The sequence below is a fragment of the Lissotriton vulgaris genome, chromosome 1_1 (genome assembly GCF_964263255.1).
Source record: "Lissotriton vulgaris chromosome 1_1, aLisVul1.2, whole genome shotgun sequence".
In the NCBI taxonomy this organism is placed as follows: domain Eukaryota; kingdom Metazoa; phylum Chordata; class Amphibia; order Caudata; family Salamandridae; genus Lissotriton; species Lissotriton vulgaris.
Genome location: NC_141685.1, coordinates 941,177,481 through 941,196,949, shown reverse-complemented (window position 1 = coordinate 941,196,949; position 19,469 = coordinate 941,177,481). Strand labels below are relative to the sequence as shown.

The 19,469-nt window shown below is 50.3% G+C and overlaps 1 protein-coding gene and 2 pseudogenes across 1 annotated transcript in view; 2 read left to right on the top strand and 1 right to left on the bottom strand.

Annotated features, from left to right (window-relative positions):
- LOC147748234 (keratin, type II cytoskeletal cochleal-like) overlaps window positions 1–2,809 on the bottom strand; it is a 535,675-nt gene extending 532,866 nt beyond the window's left edge. Inside the window, exons 1-2 of the mRNA XM_086959157.1 lie at window positions 2,280–2,809; window positions 1,756–1,970 (exon numbers count right to left, since the gene is read on the bottom strand). Coding sequence (XP_086815283.1) covers window positions 1,756–1,970; window positions 2,280–2,762 — 698 coding nt within the window. The 5' untranslated portion in view covers window positions 2,763–2,809. The remainder of the gene's footprint in view (window positions 1–1,755; window positions 1,971–2,279) is intronic.
- Window positions 2,810–12,336: 9,527 nt separating this feature from the next.
- LOC147748233 (18S ribosomal RNA) lies at window positions 12,337–12,944 on the top strand (annotated as a pseudogene; the record flags this gene model as incomplete).
- Window positions 12,945–17,927: 4,983 nt separating this feature from the next.
- LOC147748232 (28S ribosomal RNA) lies at window positions 17,928–18,716 on the top strand (annotated as a pseudogene; the record flags this gene model as incomplete).
- Between the last annotated feature and the right edge of the window lie 753 nt (window positions 18,717–19,469).

The window sequence follows — 19,469 nt, the reverse complement described above, 5'->3', positions numbered from 1 at the left end:
ACACTGAACATAATATTCACAAAAGTTATTTACAAAAGTTTAAGCTATTGCCATTATAAAGTACATTAACTTTTATTTAAGTATTAATTATTTAAAAAAATTAAAAGTCGTTATTTGTAATATCAATACATGTAAGTCACGTAAATACAACACATATTGCATTACAAATGCTATAGGTGTCACATTTTGCGAAAGGTATAACTATTGGCATTGTAAATGACAAAGCTATTAATTTCGCTATTTTAAAAAACAAAACATAAATAAAAAAATCATCATTTACAATAGCAATAGCTCAAACTTTCCTAATGCGAGACCTATTGCATTGCAAATGTTGTTGTTTCCTCTTTCTCTGTGAGCAGTGGCACACATAGAAAGATGAAAACCCATCTTGTGGTTGTTTTGTGTTTTTGTGCAGGAGTGTGTCCCTTCCTGCACAAAAACAATCATCCCCGCAACGCAGACACCCTTGCACCATGGTGTAATGGTGCATGTGTTGGCGCATGGGATCCATTTGAGCACCAGCGCAGGGGAGAGCTCAGGGATACGTCATATTGTTGTAAACATGATGTATCCATTTGCTTCAGAAGTACCACAGTGTGGCCCAGCCAAATGGCTTGCGGTGTTGCGCTGAGTAATTTTCTTGTAAATATGGCCCTTTCTGTTTAAATGTTTCACTGAGTTAAGCACTTCCTAAAGCTATCTTGTGTAACCTTCAGGGTAGCTTGAAGCACAGCAAGGCATAATCAGTATGTCCACAGTAATGCTGGTATTAAATCACTGCCGTCTGGAACATCACCGGATGTTCACATAAATAGGGATTAGTTAGCGAAGATGCTGATTCTATAGGTACTATACATTGTTTCACGCAGTTATCATAACCAAAAACCTGATAGTAAGAGGCACATTATTTAATACGACGTTATTCCAAATTAGTCAATCCAATAAATGTTCACAAGTCCGAAAAAAGCATATTTATCATATTTTCAGTACTGAAAATGAGAGTCTAAAAAATTAAATTAGAAATGAAACCCGTAAATCAGTGATCCTGTGGAGGAGAAGAAGCTTAACCCCTTTGCTGACTCTTTTTCAAAATGTAGCCAACATGGAGACTGAACTGTTTAAATATATTATTATGTCTATGTTAACATTTAGGGAACAAAAAAACAAAAAATAAAACTATAACGAATTAATTCAGCATGTAAAGTACACAGGTCCAACAGAGAGAGCAAATGAATAATACTTAAATTCTCAGGATTTAGTCGCATCTCCGACTCTTTGTTAGAAATATGATACAAATCTCAGAAATAAAGATTGTAGCAGATCCTGCATGAATAGTTTCTCATGTTTGGAATGAGGCAGTTACAACAGTTCTGACTTTCCGATAATTAATGACAATCTTGTTGTGATGTAAATATATTCTAATCTCTGTTTAACGCCATACGACAAACTCCAGCTTCACTCCTAAACAAACTGGGAGCAGAACTTCTGAGGATAGAAAGGAGTTAACGCTCTGCCGCATACACTGCGAAATATTAAGCAAACCTTGGCAATGAAAGGGTGGAACTGCATACCTGTATCGTGAGTATGCAGATCTCTTCCTAACATAGTAACTACACTTCGTTATTTCCATATATATAAAACAATATTTAGACATGTGGAGTGCGGTGGGTTTGGGGAGAGGGTCTCGGTTACAGGTAGGAGGCAGCACAATTTTGAAAATCACTTTACCGCTAAGAATTCTGAAAGTGTGCTTACTTGTTCTTGAAATCCTCGACCGTATCCTGCACGTTTCTCACTTCTGCATCCAGTCTGCTACTCTCTTTGTGTAAGGAATCCAGCTGCTTGCGTAAGTTGTTTATATATGCTTCAAAGAGGGGGCCCGTGTTCGTCTTGGCAGTTTTATGACCCTGCTCCTGCAGAAGGTTCCACTTGGTCTCTAGAACTTTGTTCTGTTGCTCAAGAAATCGAACCTGAAAATCAGCAACAAATATATCTTAACTGTCGAACTTAAAGCTAAATCTAGACCGGTATTATGGGGTGAAGTTTAGAAGAACAAATGTGACATTGGTATAAAGATAAAAGAGGGAAATGTCGTTTTTTTTACAACCACTTGACGTGACTGGGGATTTACTATTAACTACTGTAGATCAATAATGTTTAATTTTTTTGTACTGTACACATCACGTATGCTTCAGCAAATACACAACACACATTAATTAAACATTAACATTTGAGGGAATGGTTATCTTTCTCTGAGATCAATAACTTCGAAAACGTACCTTATCAATAAAAGATGCAAATTTGTTGTTTAGAATTTTGATCTGTTCCCTTTCTTCGGTTCGCACCCTCTGGATATTGGGATCAATCTCCAGGTTGAGTGGTGATAAAAGACTCTGGTTAACAGTGACCTCTTGAATACCACCAGGTGGGCAAACAGGAAACCCTGGACCACCACCCAGACGAAAAGCTCCACCGCCCAAGCCATATCCGCCACCTGCAGCAAACCCACCACCAGCCCTGCCACCAATTCCGTACTGCAGGTTGTTGATACTGTAGGACATTCTTTTGTTACTTCCAAGGTTTAACAAACTTCTGCTACCAAAGTTGCCACCTAAATACCCAGCACCTTCACCACTTGCCCCAGATCGAGAAAGGCCGACGGAGCTGAAACTGCTACGGCTTCCTGGAATAATATCAGAAGAAGAGCTAAAGCCTTTTCTGCTGCCGCCAGATGTAAAGATGGTTTGACGAGTGAAAGCCATGATGTAAGTGGATCTTGAAAAACCTAAATAAAGCTGAGCTTGTGGAAGCGAGCTGAGAGTAGTGAGTCTTAGACGCCTAGATTGTCCCTTTTATCCTCCAAAAGCAGTGGGTTTGGTCAAGAAGAGAAGGCTGTGTTCATTTACATCCATTAATGGGCTTGATATTGCTGGCAGCCCTTTAAACACAGTCGTCTTCAGAAAACTTGCAATGGCGCAAGGTAAAAATACACATTCTTGGCCGACAGAGCAACTTGGAAATAATGATCACCCTGCAGCCATCTCCTCTAATTTAGGCTTCTAGGTAACAATACTTCTTTGTGCATTTAATGTGGTTGGGAATTTCTTGATAAAAGCACAAGTTTCCGCAATAGTCCTCATCTTTAGGGGACTCATCTTGTACTATTCAGAATATCAATAATTGATCTTTCGTATTTGCAACTCGTTAGTGCATATCCTTGCTTTCGCAGAGAACGGTAACTTTTGAGACATGCCAGTCTGGGACACCCATAACACTAGCTGAGACGTTTCCATTTTAAAAGTTCTGTTTTGCATCGTTCCGCAGAAAACATTTTAATGTAAATCATTTGAAGTTAGTGCAAGAATACTTGGCGTTAGACTCACCATGCCGTTCTTAATCAGACAGATATGCAACAACAATAAAGGTAGTTTACAAACAACACAGAAGATTACCATAGCCGACAAGTAAGTAAGCAAAATAATTGTTAGCTGTCTGTCTGCCTGATAAATCGACACGTATTCCGCAGTTCAACGTCCTGATGCTGTGGACATTCATACTGTATGTAAAATGTTGGTCTATTACTGTAACTTGTGTTTCACATTTGTATTGAGTGCCACTATCCTCTGCTAATTTCCAGAAGAGTGTAGCGTTGCTTGACGTCCTCTCCATGCTCTGGACTCGATTAAGAAATGTTTTTTTTAATCTTGAGTTCTTTCCAAATCATCCTGTTATACAAAAAAAATCATTTTTAGTTACATTGTTTTTCCAGAACTGAATTTAAGATAAACCCATGGCCTGTTTTCTCTGACAGAATAAAACATTGTGCAGTTTGCCGCGTCTATGAAGAAGTGTCATGCTTTTTGGTTTTAAACCATTGTCGAGTTGAATAGGCTCCACGTAGAAGTTGTATCAGTTTCAGGGCCTTCTTTCATCCGTGTCAGAAAGTAACATGGCTAATGCCTTTTCAATTGAATATGCAATGTAATTTAGTGAACAGGCTGAAGGAATTGGAGTGCAGAAAGATGGTTTGAAATTAAGACTGGACGTAGATTGCGTAGCGCCACTACACAGAATTTGGGAAAAAATGTGTGGAGAACGAGCGCACGTCCTGAGGGTCAGTGTGCCCGGGACAGGGGTCCCTTCTGCCAGAGCAGGCTCCCCGGCCTGGCTGGGTTGGAAAGCAGGGCCTGGGTTTCGGTCAGGGCCTGGGGTTTGGGAGCCCCCGTCCTGCAGCCAAGAGTCCATGTGCCCTTGACAAGGGTCCCTGGTGGAGAGCCCCGGAGACGTGCAAGGCTCCCTGGGTCCCGGGCAGTCCTCCCCGGGTGTCTGGGCCCCAGGAGCGCTTGTGGGCCTCCCCATGCCTGAGGCCCAGCAACAGGGTTTCAGAGGCCCCCTGAGCCCTGCAGCCTCGGAGCCCTGCAGCCCCCGAGACCTGCAAGGTCAGGCAGGAGCCCTCCCGCGAAGGCTCAGGGCAGGCAGATTGGCGTTATTTCGGTCCCGGCCATCTGGTTGCACCAATCCCCTCGGCCATCTGGTCGCACGCAATGCTTTCCAATGGGGCGACCAGATGGCCGGGCCGGCCGGGAAGTCCTGATGAGGGCTCATTTGCCTCCCAGATCCCAGCCAGGGCTCTAGAAGGTCGGGCACGTTCGCGCCTAGGGTCCCCTGAGCCTCGTTGTGCGCATGTGTTCCCAGAAAGAGGGATAGCCTTCCTCTGGATTCCTAGGGGCATGGTATGCCGAAACACCCCTCCCGGGCTGGCAGTTCTCTGCCAGGGCCCAGATGGGCTATGCCCAGGCAACACCTCCCCAGGCGTCCGGGGATCCCTCCTCCTACCCGCGGCGTGGCAGAGTGCCCAGGACGGGCTTCATGGTTCCCGGGCAGTCCTCCCCGGGGATCCGGGCTCGAGACCTCCAGTGGTCCTTCCCAGGGCTTGAGGCCCAGCCGGGGGTCCCCGAGCCCCCGGGAAGTGGAGCCCCCGAGCCCTGCGTGGGCAGGCGGGAACCCTACCGCAAAGGCTCGGGTGGGTAGCTGGGAGTCCTTTCGGTTCCGGTCATCTGGTCGCACCTACCCCCTTGGCCACCTGGTTGCACGCTGATTTCCAATAGGGCGACCAGATGGCCGGGCTTCCCTGGAAGTCCTGATGAGGGGCCATTTGTTTCCCCGATCCCAGCGAGGGCTCCAGGAGGTCAGGCACCTCCACACCCAGGGTCCCCTCTGACACTCGGTGCATTCGGGTTCCCAGAAAGAGGTGTAGCCTTTCTCTGGATTACTAGGGGCAGGGTATGCCCGGACACCCCTCCCGGGCTGGCGGTTCTCTGCCAGTGACCAGATGCGCTATGCTCGGACAATACCTCTTCTCCTTCCGGCAGCTCCGGCCAACGGCTTGGCAAAGTGCCCAGGATGGGCTCCATGGGTCCCGGGCTGTCCTCCCCTGGGCGTCCGGGCCAGAGAGCTCCGGTGGTCCTTCCTGTGCCTGAGGCCCAGCCGGGGTCCATGTGCCCCGGGAAGTGGAGGCCTGAGCCCTGGGTGGGCAGGTCGGAGTCCTTTTGGTCCCGGCCATCTGGTCGCACCTTTCCCCTCGGCCATCTGGTCACACGCAATGCTTTCCAATGGTGCGACCTGATGGCCGGGCTTCCCTGGGAGTCCCAATGAGGGGCCAGTCGCCTCCCCGATCCCAGCGAGGGCTCTAAGAGGTCGGGGGACTCCGCGCCCTGGGTCCCCTTCTTCACTCGGTGCGCCCGGGTTCCCAAAAAGAGGGATAGCCTTCCTCCAGAATACTAGGGGCAGGGAATGCCGGGACACCCCTCCCGGGCTGACGGTTCTCTGCCGGTGATGGGCTATGCTCGGACAACACCTCTCATCCGTCCGGGGGGCTCCGGCACACGGGGTGGCAAAGTGCCCGGGACGGGCTCCACGGGTTCCGTGCAGTCCTCCCCAGGCGCCCGGGCCCGAGAGCTCCGGTGGTCCTCCCCGTGCCTAAGGCCCATCCGGGGTCCTCGTGCCCCCGGGAAGCGGAGCCCCCTGAGCCCTGCGTGGGAAGGTGGGAACCCTACCGCGAAGGCTCAGGCAGGCAGCTTGGAGTCCTTTCGGTCCCAGCCATCTGGGCCCACCTTTCCCCTCGGCCATCTGGTCGCACACAATGCTTTCCAATGGGGCGACCAGATGGCTGGGCCATTCGCCTCCCCGATCCCAGCGAGGGCTCCAAGAGGTTGGGCACCTCTGCGCCCTGGGTCCCCTCCGTCACTCCGGTTCCCAGAAAGAGGGGTAGCCTTCTTCCCGATTACTAGGGGCAGGGTATGCCAGGACACCCCTCCCAGGGTGGCGGTTCTGTGCCAGTAACCAGATGGGCTATGCTCGGACAACACCTCTTCGCCATCTGGGGGCTCCAGCCCATGGTGTGGCAAAGTGCCCGGGACGGGCTCCATGGGTCCCGGGCAGTCCTCCTCCGGGCGTCTGGGCTTGAGAGATCCGGTGGTATCCCCATGCCTGAGGCCCAGCCGGGTATTAGGAGAAACAAGGTAACCCACTCAGTAAGCAAGGACCAAGGGTATTCGTATTATCAACCAACAAAGGTCCTTGACAAAAAACGGAAAATACAAACTTAGAATAATTATAGGCCACAATCTGCGCTATTATAAGTAAGGTGCCCAGCCGGACCCTGAATTTAATCAATGACAGGAATAGAAGGAAATTTTCAAAATGACATGTATATAGTAGGACACAGTCCTGTATCCACAACAAACAACAGGGCTAGACAAACAAATTACAAAGGTAGGAGGTTAAACAGGCAATTTTACAATGTGTGAGAGGCTAGTACAAAAATAGAAAGAATCAATCTAGCTTTACTCATGAAGTAAAAACACAATTATGTCACACAGTGGAGAACTAGTGTTTAAACTACATCAACTGTCAACGGCGTTTCGATCCTGTTAAAATGAAGGATCAACATCAGGACGACCAGTGTATTGCTTAATATGCAAGCCTGTGAATAGATTGGGGAAACAAAAAGACACAGGGGACATTTGTTTAAAATCTCAATTCATCCTACAGTACATAGCATTAAGGATTTTCGCACCATGCCTTAAGGTGGAAAACTGCCATACGTGCAGGTGAGCGCAATATCCAGTGACATTCATCTAGAAAATGCATGCTTGTGATACGAAACCAGTGTCTAGGGTACTGTGTTGGTCGTAGGATAGGGTGGAAGGCGAGGGATTGGCGGACTCAAGGGTGGCTGAGTCTTGGGGATGGTTGTGTCTAGGTGCCAAGAGGCATAGGAGAAGTCACGTAGCCCGACTGGTAGGGTGGGGCAAGAACTCAGGTACCTGTGAGAAGGGTGACCAGTTATAAATAGGTTATTGTGGCCGGGAACAGCTATCAAGGCTGGTGGAGTGGTTGGAAGCTTACCTAGGTGATAAGATCATCAGGGCGTCTCAACCGAAGGCACCGCTGCGGTCGATTTTGAAGGGGTGGTCGAGGGTGGAAATTCTAAGGGAAGGATGCACCTTATTAAGACTTAAGCTCAAGATAAGGTGGTCAAGGATGGAAGATAAGGGTACTAGAGCTTACCCACGTATAGATCGGATTCCAGAATTCCAGGATGACTGGGGGGAGGGATGGGACTAAGTGGCGGTGGACGCCCGAATTAGGGCGAGACCTGTGGGGAAAAAAGGTTTTCAAACCGGGGTCCGTAGGGCTTGCCAGAGATGCTGACGTGTTGAGGCTAGCGGGAGTGTGCGATGCTTACCTATGTCATGAAGTGTGCAGTGCTTCCCATCCGGTGGCGCCGCTGCAATCAATTGGATGGTGGTGGGATTATCTGGAGGGAAGGGGACCTGATTAGGGTTGGGCCTGAGGACAAAGTTGTAAAAGATCGGTGGATAAAGGCGGTAGCGCTTACCAACGTGTGATGGGATATCCGAAGTCCAAGGGAGCGGGGGGAATTAAGGACAAGTTGCGGTGAGCGCCCAAAAATCAGGCGGAACCTGTTGAGAATAAAGTATTTCAGCCAAGGTTGCGTATAGCTTGGAATTACAGCTCACCTGTAGAGGGCTGGCTTGGCACTTACCTCAGTGTTCGCAATGGAAGGACCATGATCGTCTGGAGGGCCGAATCGCAGTGGTCAGACGTGGGGTGCCATGCGTTTAGCATGGAAATAGAGTGTCGGCCATATTGAAAGGGGCTAGTATCCCCGTGGTAGGGAACTGTGGCAGCCATTTTGAGATGGGAGGAAGCCTCGGAGATTGTGGTGGCCATTTTGGGATGGGAGAAGGCCTTGGAGGAGCGACCAATTAGGAGTGGAGTGGATTGGCGGCGCGGTGGGGGGAAGTGGCTAAAACTATTCATTGATAAAAATTATGGCGCAGTGAGTGTGAGTACTTTCCATACATTGTACAGACTCCTATAGAGACTGCTTGCAACAAAACCATGCATGTGACATAAGGAGAACAGATATCATTGAGTCATGACAGCTTGGCAATTGAGTTGAACAACAATTTGCCCATTGAAACTGAAGGCTACATGTTTAGAGAAGTGAAGTCCAGTCCTCATCGCGATTAAGTCCATTTCTGATACTGTCCATGAGTAGGATCATTTTCAGTTCCCAGCCGGGGTCCCCGAGCCCCCGGGAAGCGGAGCCCCCGAGCCCTGCGTGGGCAGGCAGTAGCCCTACCGCGAAGGCTCGGGCAGGCAGCTGGGAGTCCTTCTTGTCCCGGCCATCTTGTTGCACATGTCCCCTTGGCCATCTGGTCGCAGGCAAAGCTTTCCAATGGGGCGACCAGATGGCCGGGCTTCCCTGGAAGTCCCAATGAGGGGCCATTTGCCTCTCAGATCCTAGCCTGGGCTCCAGGAGGTTGGGCGCATTCATGCCTAGGGTCCCCTGAGCCTTGCGAAGCGCATGAGTAACCAGAAAGAGGGGTAGCCTTCCTCTGGATTACTAGGGGCAGGGTATGCCAGGACACCCCACCCGGCCTGGCGGTTCTCTGCTGGTGACCAAATGGGCTGAGCTTGGACAACACCTCTCGGTCCGAGGGCTCCGGTCCACGGCATGGCAAAGTGCCTGGTATGGGCTCCATGGGTCCTGGGCAGTCCTCCCCTGGGCCTCCGGACCCTGAGAGCTCTGGTGGTCCTCCCCGTGCCTGAGGCTCAGCCAGGGTCCACAAGCCCCCAAGAAGCGGAGCTCCTGCGCCCTGCCTGGGCAGGCGGGAGCCCTACCGCGAGGGCCTGGGGTAGGCAGCTGGGAGTCCTTTCAGTCCCCGCCATCTTGTCGCACCTTTCCCCTCGGACATCTGGTCGCACACAATGCTTTCCAATGGGGCGACCATATAGCCAGACTTCCCTGGATGTCCCGATGAGGGGCCTTTTGCCTTCCGGATCCCAGCCAGGGCTCCAGGAGGTCGGGCGCGTTCGTGCCTAGGGTCCCTTCTGTCTTGCGATGTGCACAGGTTACCAGAAACGGGGGTAGCCTTCCTCCGTATTACTAGCGACAAGGTACTCTGGGACCCCTCTCGGCCTAGCGGTCCTCAGCCGGCAGCTGGACGGACCAGGATGCCGCCCCAGCCCTGGGTCCGTCCCTGGGCCTGCCGTGTGGCAGGCTGCCCTGGATGGGGTCCGGCGTGCCTGGATAGCCTCCCCCTGTTGGTCTGGGTCCAGGGGCCCCGGGGAGGGCGGCCTCCCCACCCCAGGCACTGTACTCAGTCCTGTTGCGTGGCAGGGTGCCCAAATTAGGTCCAATGGGCCCGGGGAGGTTTTCCCTGTACCTTTGGGCCTGGGAGCCCTGGCTGGGTCCAGGGGTCCAACCTGGCCCCGGTTAGGGTGCTCCGGCCCTGGGCCCCGTCCCCCGACCTGCCGGTCTGCCAAAGGCCCAGGACGGGGTTCCGTTATGGCTGGGGAGCCTCCCCTTTCTTGGCTTGGTTCAAGAGCTCCAGGGGCTCCAGGGAGGGTGGCCTTCACACCCCAGGCTCCTTCCTCGATCATGCCATGTGGCAGGGTGCCCGGGATGGTGTCCGTCCTGCCCAGGGAGGCATCCCCTGCGCCCCCAGGTCTTGGAGCCCCGGCTGGGTCAAGGGCCCTGTCGGGCCCCGGGTTGGGAGTTCTGGCCTGGGCCCCATCCCCCTGCCTGCCACACTGCCAAAGGCCCAGGATGGCGTTCCCTTGTGGCTGGGTTCAGGAGCTCCATCTGGGGCCACTGAGGGCCCCGGGGAGGGTGGCCTCCCCACCCCAGGCTCCATCCTTGGTCCTGCCGTGTGGCAGGGTGCCCGGGATGGTGTCAGGCAGGCCCGGGGAGGCCTCCCCTGCACCTCTGGGCCTGGGAGCCCCAGCTGGCTCCAGGGGCCCGCCGGGACCTGGGCGGGTGCTCCGGCCCTGGACCCCATCCCCCAGCCTCCATCCCCGAGGCTGCAGCACTGCCAAAGGCCAGGCCCAGGTTCCGTTGTGCCCGGGGAGCCTCCCCTTGCTTGGCTGGGTTCAGGCTGAGGGCCCGGGGAGGTTGGCCTTCCCACCCCGGGCTCCGTCTTCGGTCCTGCCGCATGGCAGGGTCCCCGGGACGGGGTCTGGAGGGTCTGGGGAGGCGTCCCCTGCGCCTCCAGTGTTGGGAGATCCAACTGGGTCCAGGGGCCCCATCGGGCTTCGGGTAGGGTTCTCTGGCCCTGTTCCCCATCCCCTGGCCTGCTGCTCCACCAAGGTCCCAGGACAGGGATCCGTCGGTTCCATGCAGGCATCCCCTGCTTATCAAGGTGTCCCCAGGTCGGAGGGCCCGTCGAGTCCCCGTCACACCCTCCATGGCTGGGCCGAGCTGGGGCCCTGGGCCTCCGGTCCCCCATGCCCTGGCACCTGCTCACTCTTTTGTTGGGGCACAGAGTGACCAGATGGATTCCCTTTCATGTCCGCCCATCTGGTCGCACCTTTCCCCTTAGCCATCTGGTTGCACCGATCCCCTTGGCCATCTGGTCGCACCCAATGCTTTCCTAAGGGGAGACCAGATGGCCGAGCTTCCCTGGAAGTCCCAATATGCCTCCTCGATCCCAGCGAGGGCTCCACGAGGTCAGGTACTTTCGCGCCTTGGGTCCCCTCTGTGACCTCGTGTGCACGGATTACAAAAAAGGGGGTAATGTTCCTCCGGATTACTAGGGAGAGGGTCAGTCAGACCTCTGTGAGGTCCAGTGATTCAGAAACAGGGGAAGACTGAACCCGAGCTCGCCCTCCGGGGCACCCAGGGGCCCGGGTAGGCCCCTGCCTCTCGGCCCCTTCCCGATGGTCCTTTTTCTCCGAGTTTGCTCAGTCAGACCTCCGTGAGGTCCAGCGATGCTGAGATGGGGGAGGCAGCACCCGGGCCCGCCCGCCGGGGCCCACAGTGGCCCGGGAACTCACCTACCTCTTGGCCCCTTCCCAATGGTCCTTTTTCTCCGAGTTTGGTCTGGCAGACCTCCGTGAGGTCCGGCAATGCTGAGATGGGGAAGGCAGTACCCGGTCCTGCCTGCCGGGGACCCCAGGGGCCCGTGTACGCACCTGCCTCTCAGCCCCTTCCCGATGGTCCTTTTTCTCCGAGTTTGCTCAGGCAGACCTCCGTGAGGTCCGGCGATGCTGAGACGGAGAAGGCAGCACCCGGGCCCGCCTGCCAGGGCCCCCAGGGGCCCGGGTACGCACCTGTCTCTTGGTTTTCTCCGAGTCTGCTTGCCCGGGGAGCAGGCAGGCAGGGAATGCTAAGCCAGCATACCCACTGCACAGGGTGGCCTGCCAGGGAATGCCCCAGCTGTACTCTGATCGAATGGGCACTCTTGGTCCTGTCAGGGAAGGACTGCTTGGCCAGCCTGGGCTGTTGTTTCGAGCAAAGAGCTTCCACCCCACATGAACCGTCTAACTGGAGGGCCTGCCGCCTGGCGGGAGGCCCTTTACCCAGCAGAGCAAAGGCCGAGTGGCCCTGGCAGCTCTTGCCCCGAGTGGTCAGACCTAGGCGGAAGGGGTTGGGTGGCGCCATGCCCTCGGATGCTGCTGCCCAGCAGTTCTGTAGGCCCCGCCACACTGTCACCCCTCTCTGCCCAGCACATTTCCACATCTGCTCGGAACGACCATTCAGAGTGGTGCGGCACCGCAAGGCACTGGCACACCTGCGTCTCGCTCAGGCTGTGCCTCGGCCCGCCTCTCCCTACCGGGGGAGACGACTGGACCTGCTGGTGCCGTTGTGACAGCACCTCTCCACACCCCTCCAGCGAGCCCTCCTGCCCAGGCGTGTGGGCTCCTTCCACTGGCAGGCTCCAGAGAGATGGAGGGACGTGCAAAGGTTGCCGGACGGGGAGATTGGCACGCGGCCCCCACCTCATCAGCAGGTGTGGCTACCTGGTTGATCCTTGCCAGTAGCATATGCTTGTCTCAAAGATTAAGCCATGCACGTGCAAGTACACACGGCTGGTACAGTAAAACTGCGAATGGCTCATTAAATCAGTTATGGTTCCTTTGATCGCTCCATCTGTTACTTGGATAACTGTGGTAATTCTAGAGCTAATACATGCCGACGAGCTCTGACCTCCCGGGATGAGTGCATTTATCAGACCAAGACCAATCCGGGCTCGCCCGGCCACTTTTGTGACTCTAGATAACCTTGGGCTGGTCGCCGTCCCCGTGCCGGCGACGATACATTTGGATGTCTGCCCTATCAACTTTCGATGGTACTTTCTGTGCCTACCATGGTGACCACGGGTAACGGGGAATCAGAGTTTGATTCCAGAGAGGGAGCCTGAGAAACAGCTACCACATCCAAGGAAGGCAGCAGGCGCGCAAATTATCCACTCCTGACTCGGGGAGGTAGTTACGAAAAATAACAATACAGGACTCTTTCAAGGCCCTGTAATTGGAATGAGTACACTGTAAATTCTTTAACAAAGATCCATTGGAGGGCAAGTCTGGTGCCAGCAGCCGCTGTAATTTCAGCTCCAATAGTGTATATTAAAGTTGCTGTAGTTAAAAAGCTTGTAGTTGGATCTTGGGATCGAGCTGACGGTCCACCGCGAGGTGAGCTACCGCCTGTCCAAGCCCCTGCTGGCGTGGAGCCAAGCATGGAATGCAAGTGCCTAGTGAGCCACTTTTGGTAAGCAGAATGGGCGCTGCGGGCTGGGGCGCAAAGCGGGGCTGGTGCGTGCCGCGGCTGGACGAGGCACCTCCCTCTGGGGGGGCGGCGACACTGGACACGAACCGGGCCCTTCCTGTGGATCGACCCAGCTGTGGCGGTCGCCTCTCCCCGTGCCACATCCCCGGGGCGTGGGGCCGGTGTGCTGCCTCAGCCGGCACCTAGCAGCTGACTCAGAACTGGTGCGGACCAGGGGAATCGGACTGTTTAATTAAAAGAAAGCATCGCGAAGGCCCGAGGCGGGTGTTGATGCCATGTGATTTCTGCTCAGTGCTCTGAATGTCAAAGTGAAGAAATTCTATGAAGCGCGGGTAAACGGCGGAAATAACCTATTCTCGGCTGTAGTTTACCTCGCAGTGTTCCCACCGGTAACTGCCTCTGAAGTGCTAAACTCTGCGTAGAGAAGCATATAGAGACAGGCCAAACAAGGTTCTATCATGGCAGCGAGCGTGATAGTGAGAAATGGAGAAGCAAACGAACCCAATTCCAGATGGGTAGTTCCTGGAGAATAAAACCCCCATTAAGATGGCGTAAGGAGGGGCTGTCTTTCCCAGAAATCATTAACCTCCTCACCGAATTTGACAAACCAGCACCCGCTTCTAACAATACAACAGTCAACAACGATTCAGATCACGATATAGGCCCTAGTTCAGCCTCCATAGTGGAAGAAGACACAACAATAGATATCAGCAAATCCATCGAGTTTTTGGCCTCCTCAGCTAAGAATAACATTGGTACAGCAAACTTTGAAAATCTACCCGATGTATACGAGGTCAGCGAAAATGTAATAAGAAAGAAAAGCAACTACACAAAGAAATCACTTATTGGAAGTACCCAAACGAAAAATATAAATGTGACTTATGTGGAGACATAATGGGAACTTTTAAAGAACTGAGAAAACATGTCTCCAACAAACACAAAGGCTTCTATCTTAAAACGTACTGTTCAAAATGTGATAAAGAAGCCGAATACCACAATATTGCATGCCATTATTCCAAATCTAAAGGAAGACCTCAAAAAGGAGAGCTGCCATTCCTGTGCAGCTTCTGTGACTTCAGATTTGGAACAAAAATTGGTGTTTCTCAACATGCTCGGCATGCGCATCCAAGAGCGCAAAATGAGGCTAGACTAGCAGCTCTAGCAAGCAGCACACCGTCAAAACTATGGTCACAGGAAGAAATACTGCTACTAGCAGAATTGAAAAAAGTGTATGAAACTAAGAGGAATTATAATGCGCTGATGGTTTCATATTTTGACAATAAGAACAGAAAACAAATTGCCGAAAAAAGAAGAGATAAAAGCAAAAAATCTGCAAAAGATGTACTGCAAGCATCAAATGTTTCGGAAAATGACTCTTGCAATGAACCAGTGATTACAATGGAAGTAACAACAGAAAAGCGCAAAGACTTTATCAACCGCAAGTGTGCGCAAAAAATCAAGAACTTTGATGAACTGGAAGACAGAATCACAGAAATCGAGAAGTACACCCAAAACGTAAAGCAACATGATGTTGCTATGGATCTGATGGATGAGGTAGTGACTTATATAGCAGAAAACACCACTGATATAAGTCCTACACCAGCAAGTGTACCAACAAATGAACCAGCAAGAGAACTCAATAATGAGCCTATGAACCCTGCTCAAGATGAGCACGAGAATGCCTCAGTAGAGAACAAGATATCAAAAAAAGATAAGAAACACAGAAGGCTTAATCGGACGCACAAGAAAAATTATGCCAAAGCAAAGGGCAGCTATAAAGAATATCAGGCAATGTTTCAAAAAGACAAAAAGAAAATTACCAGGATTATCACTGATGGGGCTGAAGATGCCACTTGCCAAATCAGTGCTGATGAAATCTTTCAATATTACAAAAACATAATTGAGAAAGAAAACAAGAAAAATCCTAATTTCATTCCGATTGATCGGATACCAGAGGACTATGAAATTAGACATCTATGTAAAGAAATAATACTGCTCGAAATAACTCATGCCTTTGAGAACTCCAATTTAAAGAAAGCAGTGGGACCTGATAAGATTGGTCTGAATGACTTGTATAAAGTACAAAGCAAACAACCAAGACTGCTGCCCAGAATTCTATCGTCTTGGTTGATGATGAGAAGAGTACCAGAAATTACCAAAAAGAACCGATCAATTTTGATACCCAAGAATGTACCGATTAGTGAACCTAAATAAATCAGTAACTGGTGTCCAATTACCATCGGTATTGCATTCATGAAGTTATTCAAATAAAATATTAACTAAAAGACTTTCATTTTTTGTTGAATTGAATACGAGACAAAAAGGCTTCATGAAGGTGAGAGGTTGTCTTGAGAATCTGACTCGCCTGCAAAATGTCATAAAGGAGGCACGAAAAAACAGTCATTCATTAGCAGTGGTGTTCATTGATATATCGAAAGCCTTCGACTCTGTCAGCCATGGTCACATTATACAGAGTCTCGCAAGGCAAAGAGTTCCATCATACATCAGAGACATAATAAAAGACTTATACACTGACTCAACAACATCTTTCAAGGGAAAGAACAACGAATCAACTCCTGAAATAACAATGAAATCTGGGGTCATACAAGGTGACTCTTTATCCCCACTACTATTCAACATTGCCATGGATCCTCTGATCTGTGATGTTCAGAAAAATGGCAAGGGCTTCACATTTGGATCAGATGGTCTTATTGCGCAAATCACCGCTCTTGCCTTTGCCGATGACATCGCAGTACTCAGCAGTACCTGGGAAGGAATAAATACAAATCTGAAAATCATTGCAAAGTTCAGTAAAACCAGAGGATTAAAACTTAATGTGAAAAAGACACATGGATTTTATATCAGTCACCATAAAGACAAAATCCTGGTTAACAACTGTAAACCATGGCAATTTGAAAAAGAAAATATTGAAAATATTCATCCAGGAGAAAGTGAGAGATACCTCGGATTGAACTTTGATCCACACACTGGTCATACAAGCAACAACAAAATTAATGAGGTTCTGGTCAATTGGGCTCAAAAACTTGATATTCTACCACTTAAGCCCACGCAGAAAATAGAAATGATGTGCCAGTACTTGGTACCTAAACTATCATTCAAATTGAAAAAGACAGGAACAGAAGCAAAAACTTTAAATGTTTTGGAACAAACAATAAAAAAGTATGTCAAACACTTTCTACACCTTCCTACATACACATGTGATGGTCTCCTATATTCGAAAAGATCATTTGGGGGCCTCAGTATTCCAAAACTATGTACACAAATTGGTCTCAATAAAGTCAATAGTTTATGGTAGCTCAGGGTAGCTCTAGACCTGTACATAGCGCATTCATTCATGTATGCAGGAGAAGATATGAATGAAAAAATTGATAACATCATCAAAACACACAAACTTAACATTTTAGATCGTAATTTTCTGAGCTATGATTTGAATTTGTTAGCAACAAATGATTGGAGAAAAGAAGAGTTTGAGAAATGGGCAAATCTCCCTGTCCAAGGTGATGGTATAAAATACTTAGCAAGTAATCCAACCTCAAACTTCTGGATCAGCAGGCATAATAAAATGAAAGAAAACCAGTACATAGCTGCGCTGATGCTAAGAGCAAATGTTTTATATACCAGAGAAACCATCACTGGGGGAAGAAATTGTGCATTTGCTACATGTAGGTATTGTAATGATGTTTGTGAAACAATTTCTCATATTTCAGGGGCATGTCCTAAAACTAAGGACATTAGGATAAAAAGGCATAACAAAATTCTGGAATTGCTCATTGATAGAGCAAAAAGGTGTGGTTGGATGGCATACAGGGAACCTCATGTTAAGAATAATCAAGGAGAACTACGAAAACCAGAAGTAGTGTTTACCAAAAATGGTACAGCTGTAGTGATTGATGTTTCAATTTGCGATGAAAATTCTCAGAATTCCCTTGAATTAGCGTTTGAGAGTAAAGTGAAATACTATGAGGATCTGTCACAGCAAATCAAAGATCTCACAAAATGTAACACTGTTAAATTTCATGGATTTATCGTTAGATGTCATGGTATTTGGCCTCAATGTATTGATATTGTTCTGGCTGAATTAGGTCTAAAAATGGCATTTCCATTCAAGAAAAATGTTTGCCTGACTACTTTATTGGACACTCTTAAAATGTGCCAAGTATTCATGGACAATTGAGTATCAAGCTTATAATGAGATGTACACTTTCTTGCGGCACACATGTCACCCTTATAAAACATAATGTTTTAACATATAGGTTTATAGTTGACACAAAAGTTAGTATAGATGTAAATTTTATAGATGTGAATTTTTCTAGATGTGCTTTTTCTAATTAGATGTGCAATTTATAGATGTGTATTTTTGTTTTATATATATGTGTGCTTATAACAATGTAGATATAGTGTGTACATCATACTTACTGAAATGTCTTGAATGATGAATAGGTTTCAAATAATCACATACACATAATCATCACACATTGATTATTGATGTCCTGCTAATCATATTTTAATTTCTCAGGACTGTTCATAGACAATCTTAAAATTGTTGTAATATTACTGCAAGGTGTACTATCTCCGGCCTATACATGATACCAGTTCCAGTGAGGACAGCATTTGTGGCTGTACTCCGGAGCGAAAGAATGTTGCATTCTTGGAAGCAAAATAACCCAAAATGAGCCACCACAAGGTGGTACAGATTAGCCAAATGCCTCTTCATCTAATTAGTGATGCGCATGAATGGATGAATGAGATTCCCACTGTCCCTACCTACTATTTAGTGAAACCACAGCCAAGGGAACGGGCTTGGCAGAATCATTGGGAAAGAAGACCCTGTTGAGCTTGACTCTAGTCTGGCACTGAGAAGAGACATGATAAGTGTAGGATAAGTGGGAGGCCCGCGGGCCACGGGTGAAATACTGTTACTCCTATTGTTTTTCACTTACCGGGTGAGGCGGAGGGGCGAGCCCTGTGGGGCTCTCGCTTCTGGCTCCAAGCGCCCGGCACCCGCCGAGCGCGACCCGCTCCGGGGACAGTGGCAGGTGGGGAGTTTGACTGAGGCGGTACACCTGTCAAATGATAATGCAGGTATCTTAAAGCGAGCTCAGGGACGACAGAAACCATCCCCGTAGAAGAAGGGCAAAAGCTCACTTGATCTCGATTTTCAGTATGAATACAGACCGTGAAAGCGGGGCCTCACGATCCTTCAGAATTTTTGGATTTCAAGCAGGAGGTGTCAGAAAAGTTACCACATAGATATTTGGCTTGTGGCGGCCAAGCGTTCATAGCGACGTCGCTTTTTGATCCTTCGATGTCGGCTCTTCCTATCATTGTGAAGCAGAATTCACCAAGCGTTGGATTGTTCATCCACTAATAGGGAACGTGAGCTGTGTTTAGACCGTAATGAGACAGGTTAGTTTTACCCTACTGATGAAGTGTTGTTGCAATAGTAATCCTGCTCAGTACGAGAGGAACTGCAGGTTCAAACATTTGGTGTATGTGCTTGGCTGAGGAGCCAATGGGGCGAAGCTACCATTTGTGGGATTATAACTAAATGCCTCTAAATTATAATCCCCGTAACGATACTGCAGCGCTGTGGAGCCTTGGTTGGCCTGGGATAGCCAGCCTCTCTTGGGGGTCTGTGCGTAGAGCCACTCGCTTGGGGTCCGGGACAGAAGGGGGCCGCCTCCATTGCCCTTAGTACATCGCATGTACACTCGCCAGTGGGAGGCCGCCTCCACCACGTGCCCTCAGGCACAAGGCCTCCCCCTCCCGTCCCTGCCCCACCGGGTGCGGGGATGAGAGCCAGCATCCCTTGCGGATCGGCAGGGTGACCAGATGGCCTGGGCAGAATGGTCCTCCCCTTCCTGCTGCTCCGAGGCAAGTCGGGCAGGGAGGCGAACAGCAGCCACCCGGGGGAAGGAGCCTCCCGAGTGGCTGTCTCGGTAGGCCCACCCACCCTAGCTGGACTGCAAGTGCGACTGGATACGGCACCCTCCCAGGACACCTGGGCGCTGGGCCTTCCCGGGCCATCTGGTCACCTGGCTGCACGACCAGATGGCCCTGCGGTCAGGGTGACTAGATTGCCCTGCCGTTAGAGTGACCAGATGGCCCTGTGGGCAGGGTGACCAGATGATCCTGCGGGCTGGGTAAACAGATGGCCCTGCAGGCTGGGTGACCAGACGGCCCTGCAGGCTGGGTGACCAGATGGCCCTGTAGGCTGGGTGACCCGATGACCCAGCGGGCTGGCGGCCGGGCTAACTCCAACTTTTGTCCCTTTACATGGGGGCTTAATAGTTGAAAAATATGGTCTCCCTGGGTAGGCCATCGGTGCGAGGACGTGGCCTGGGCT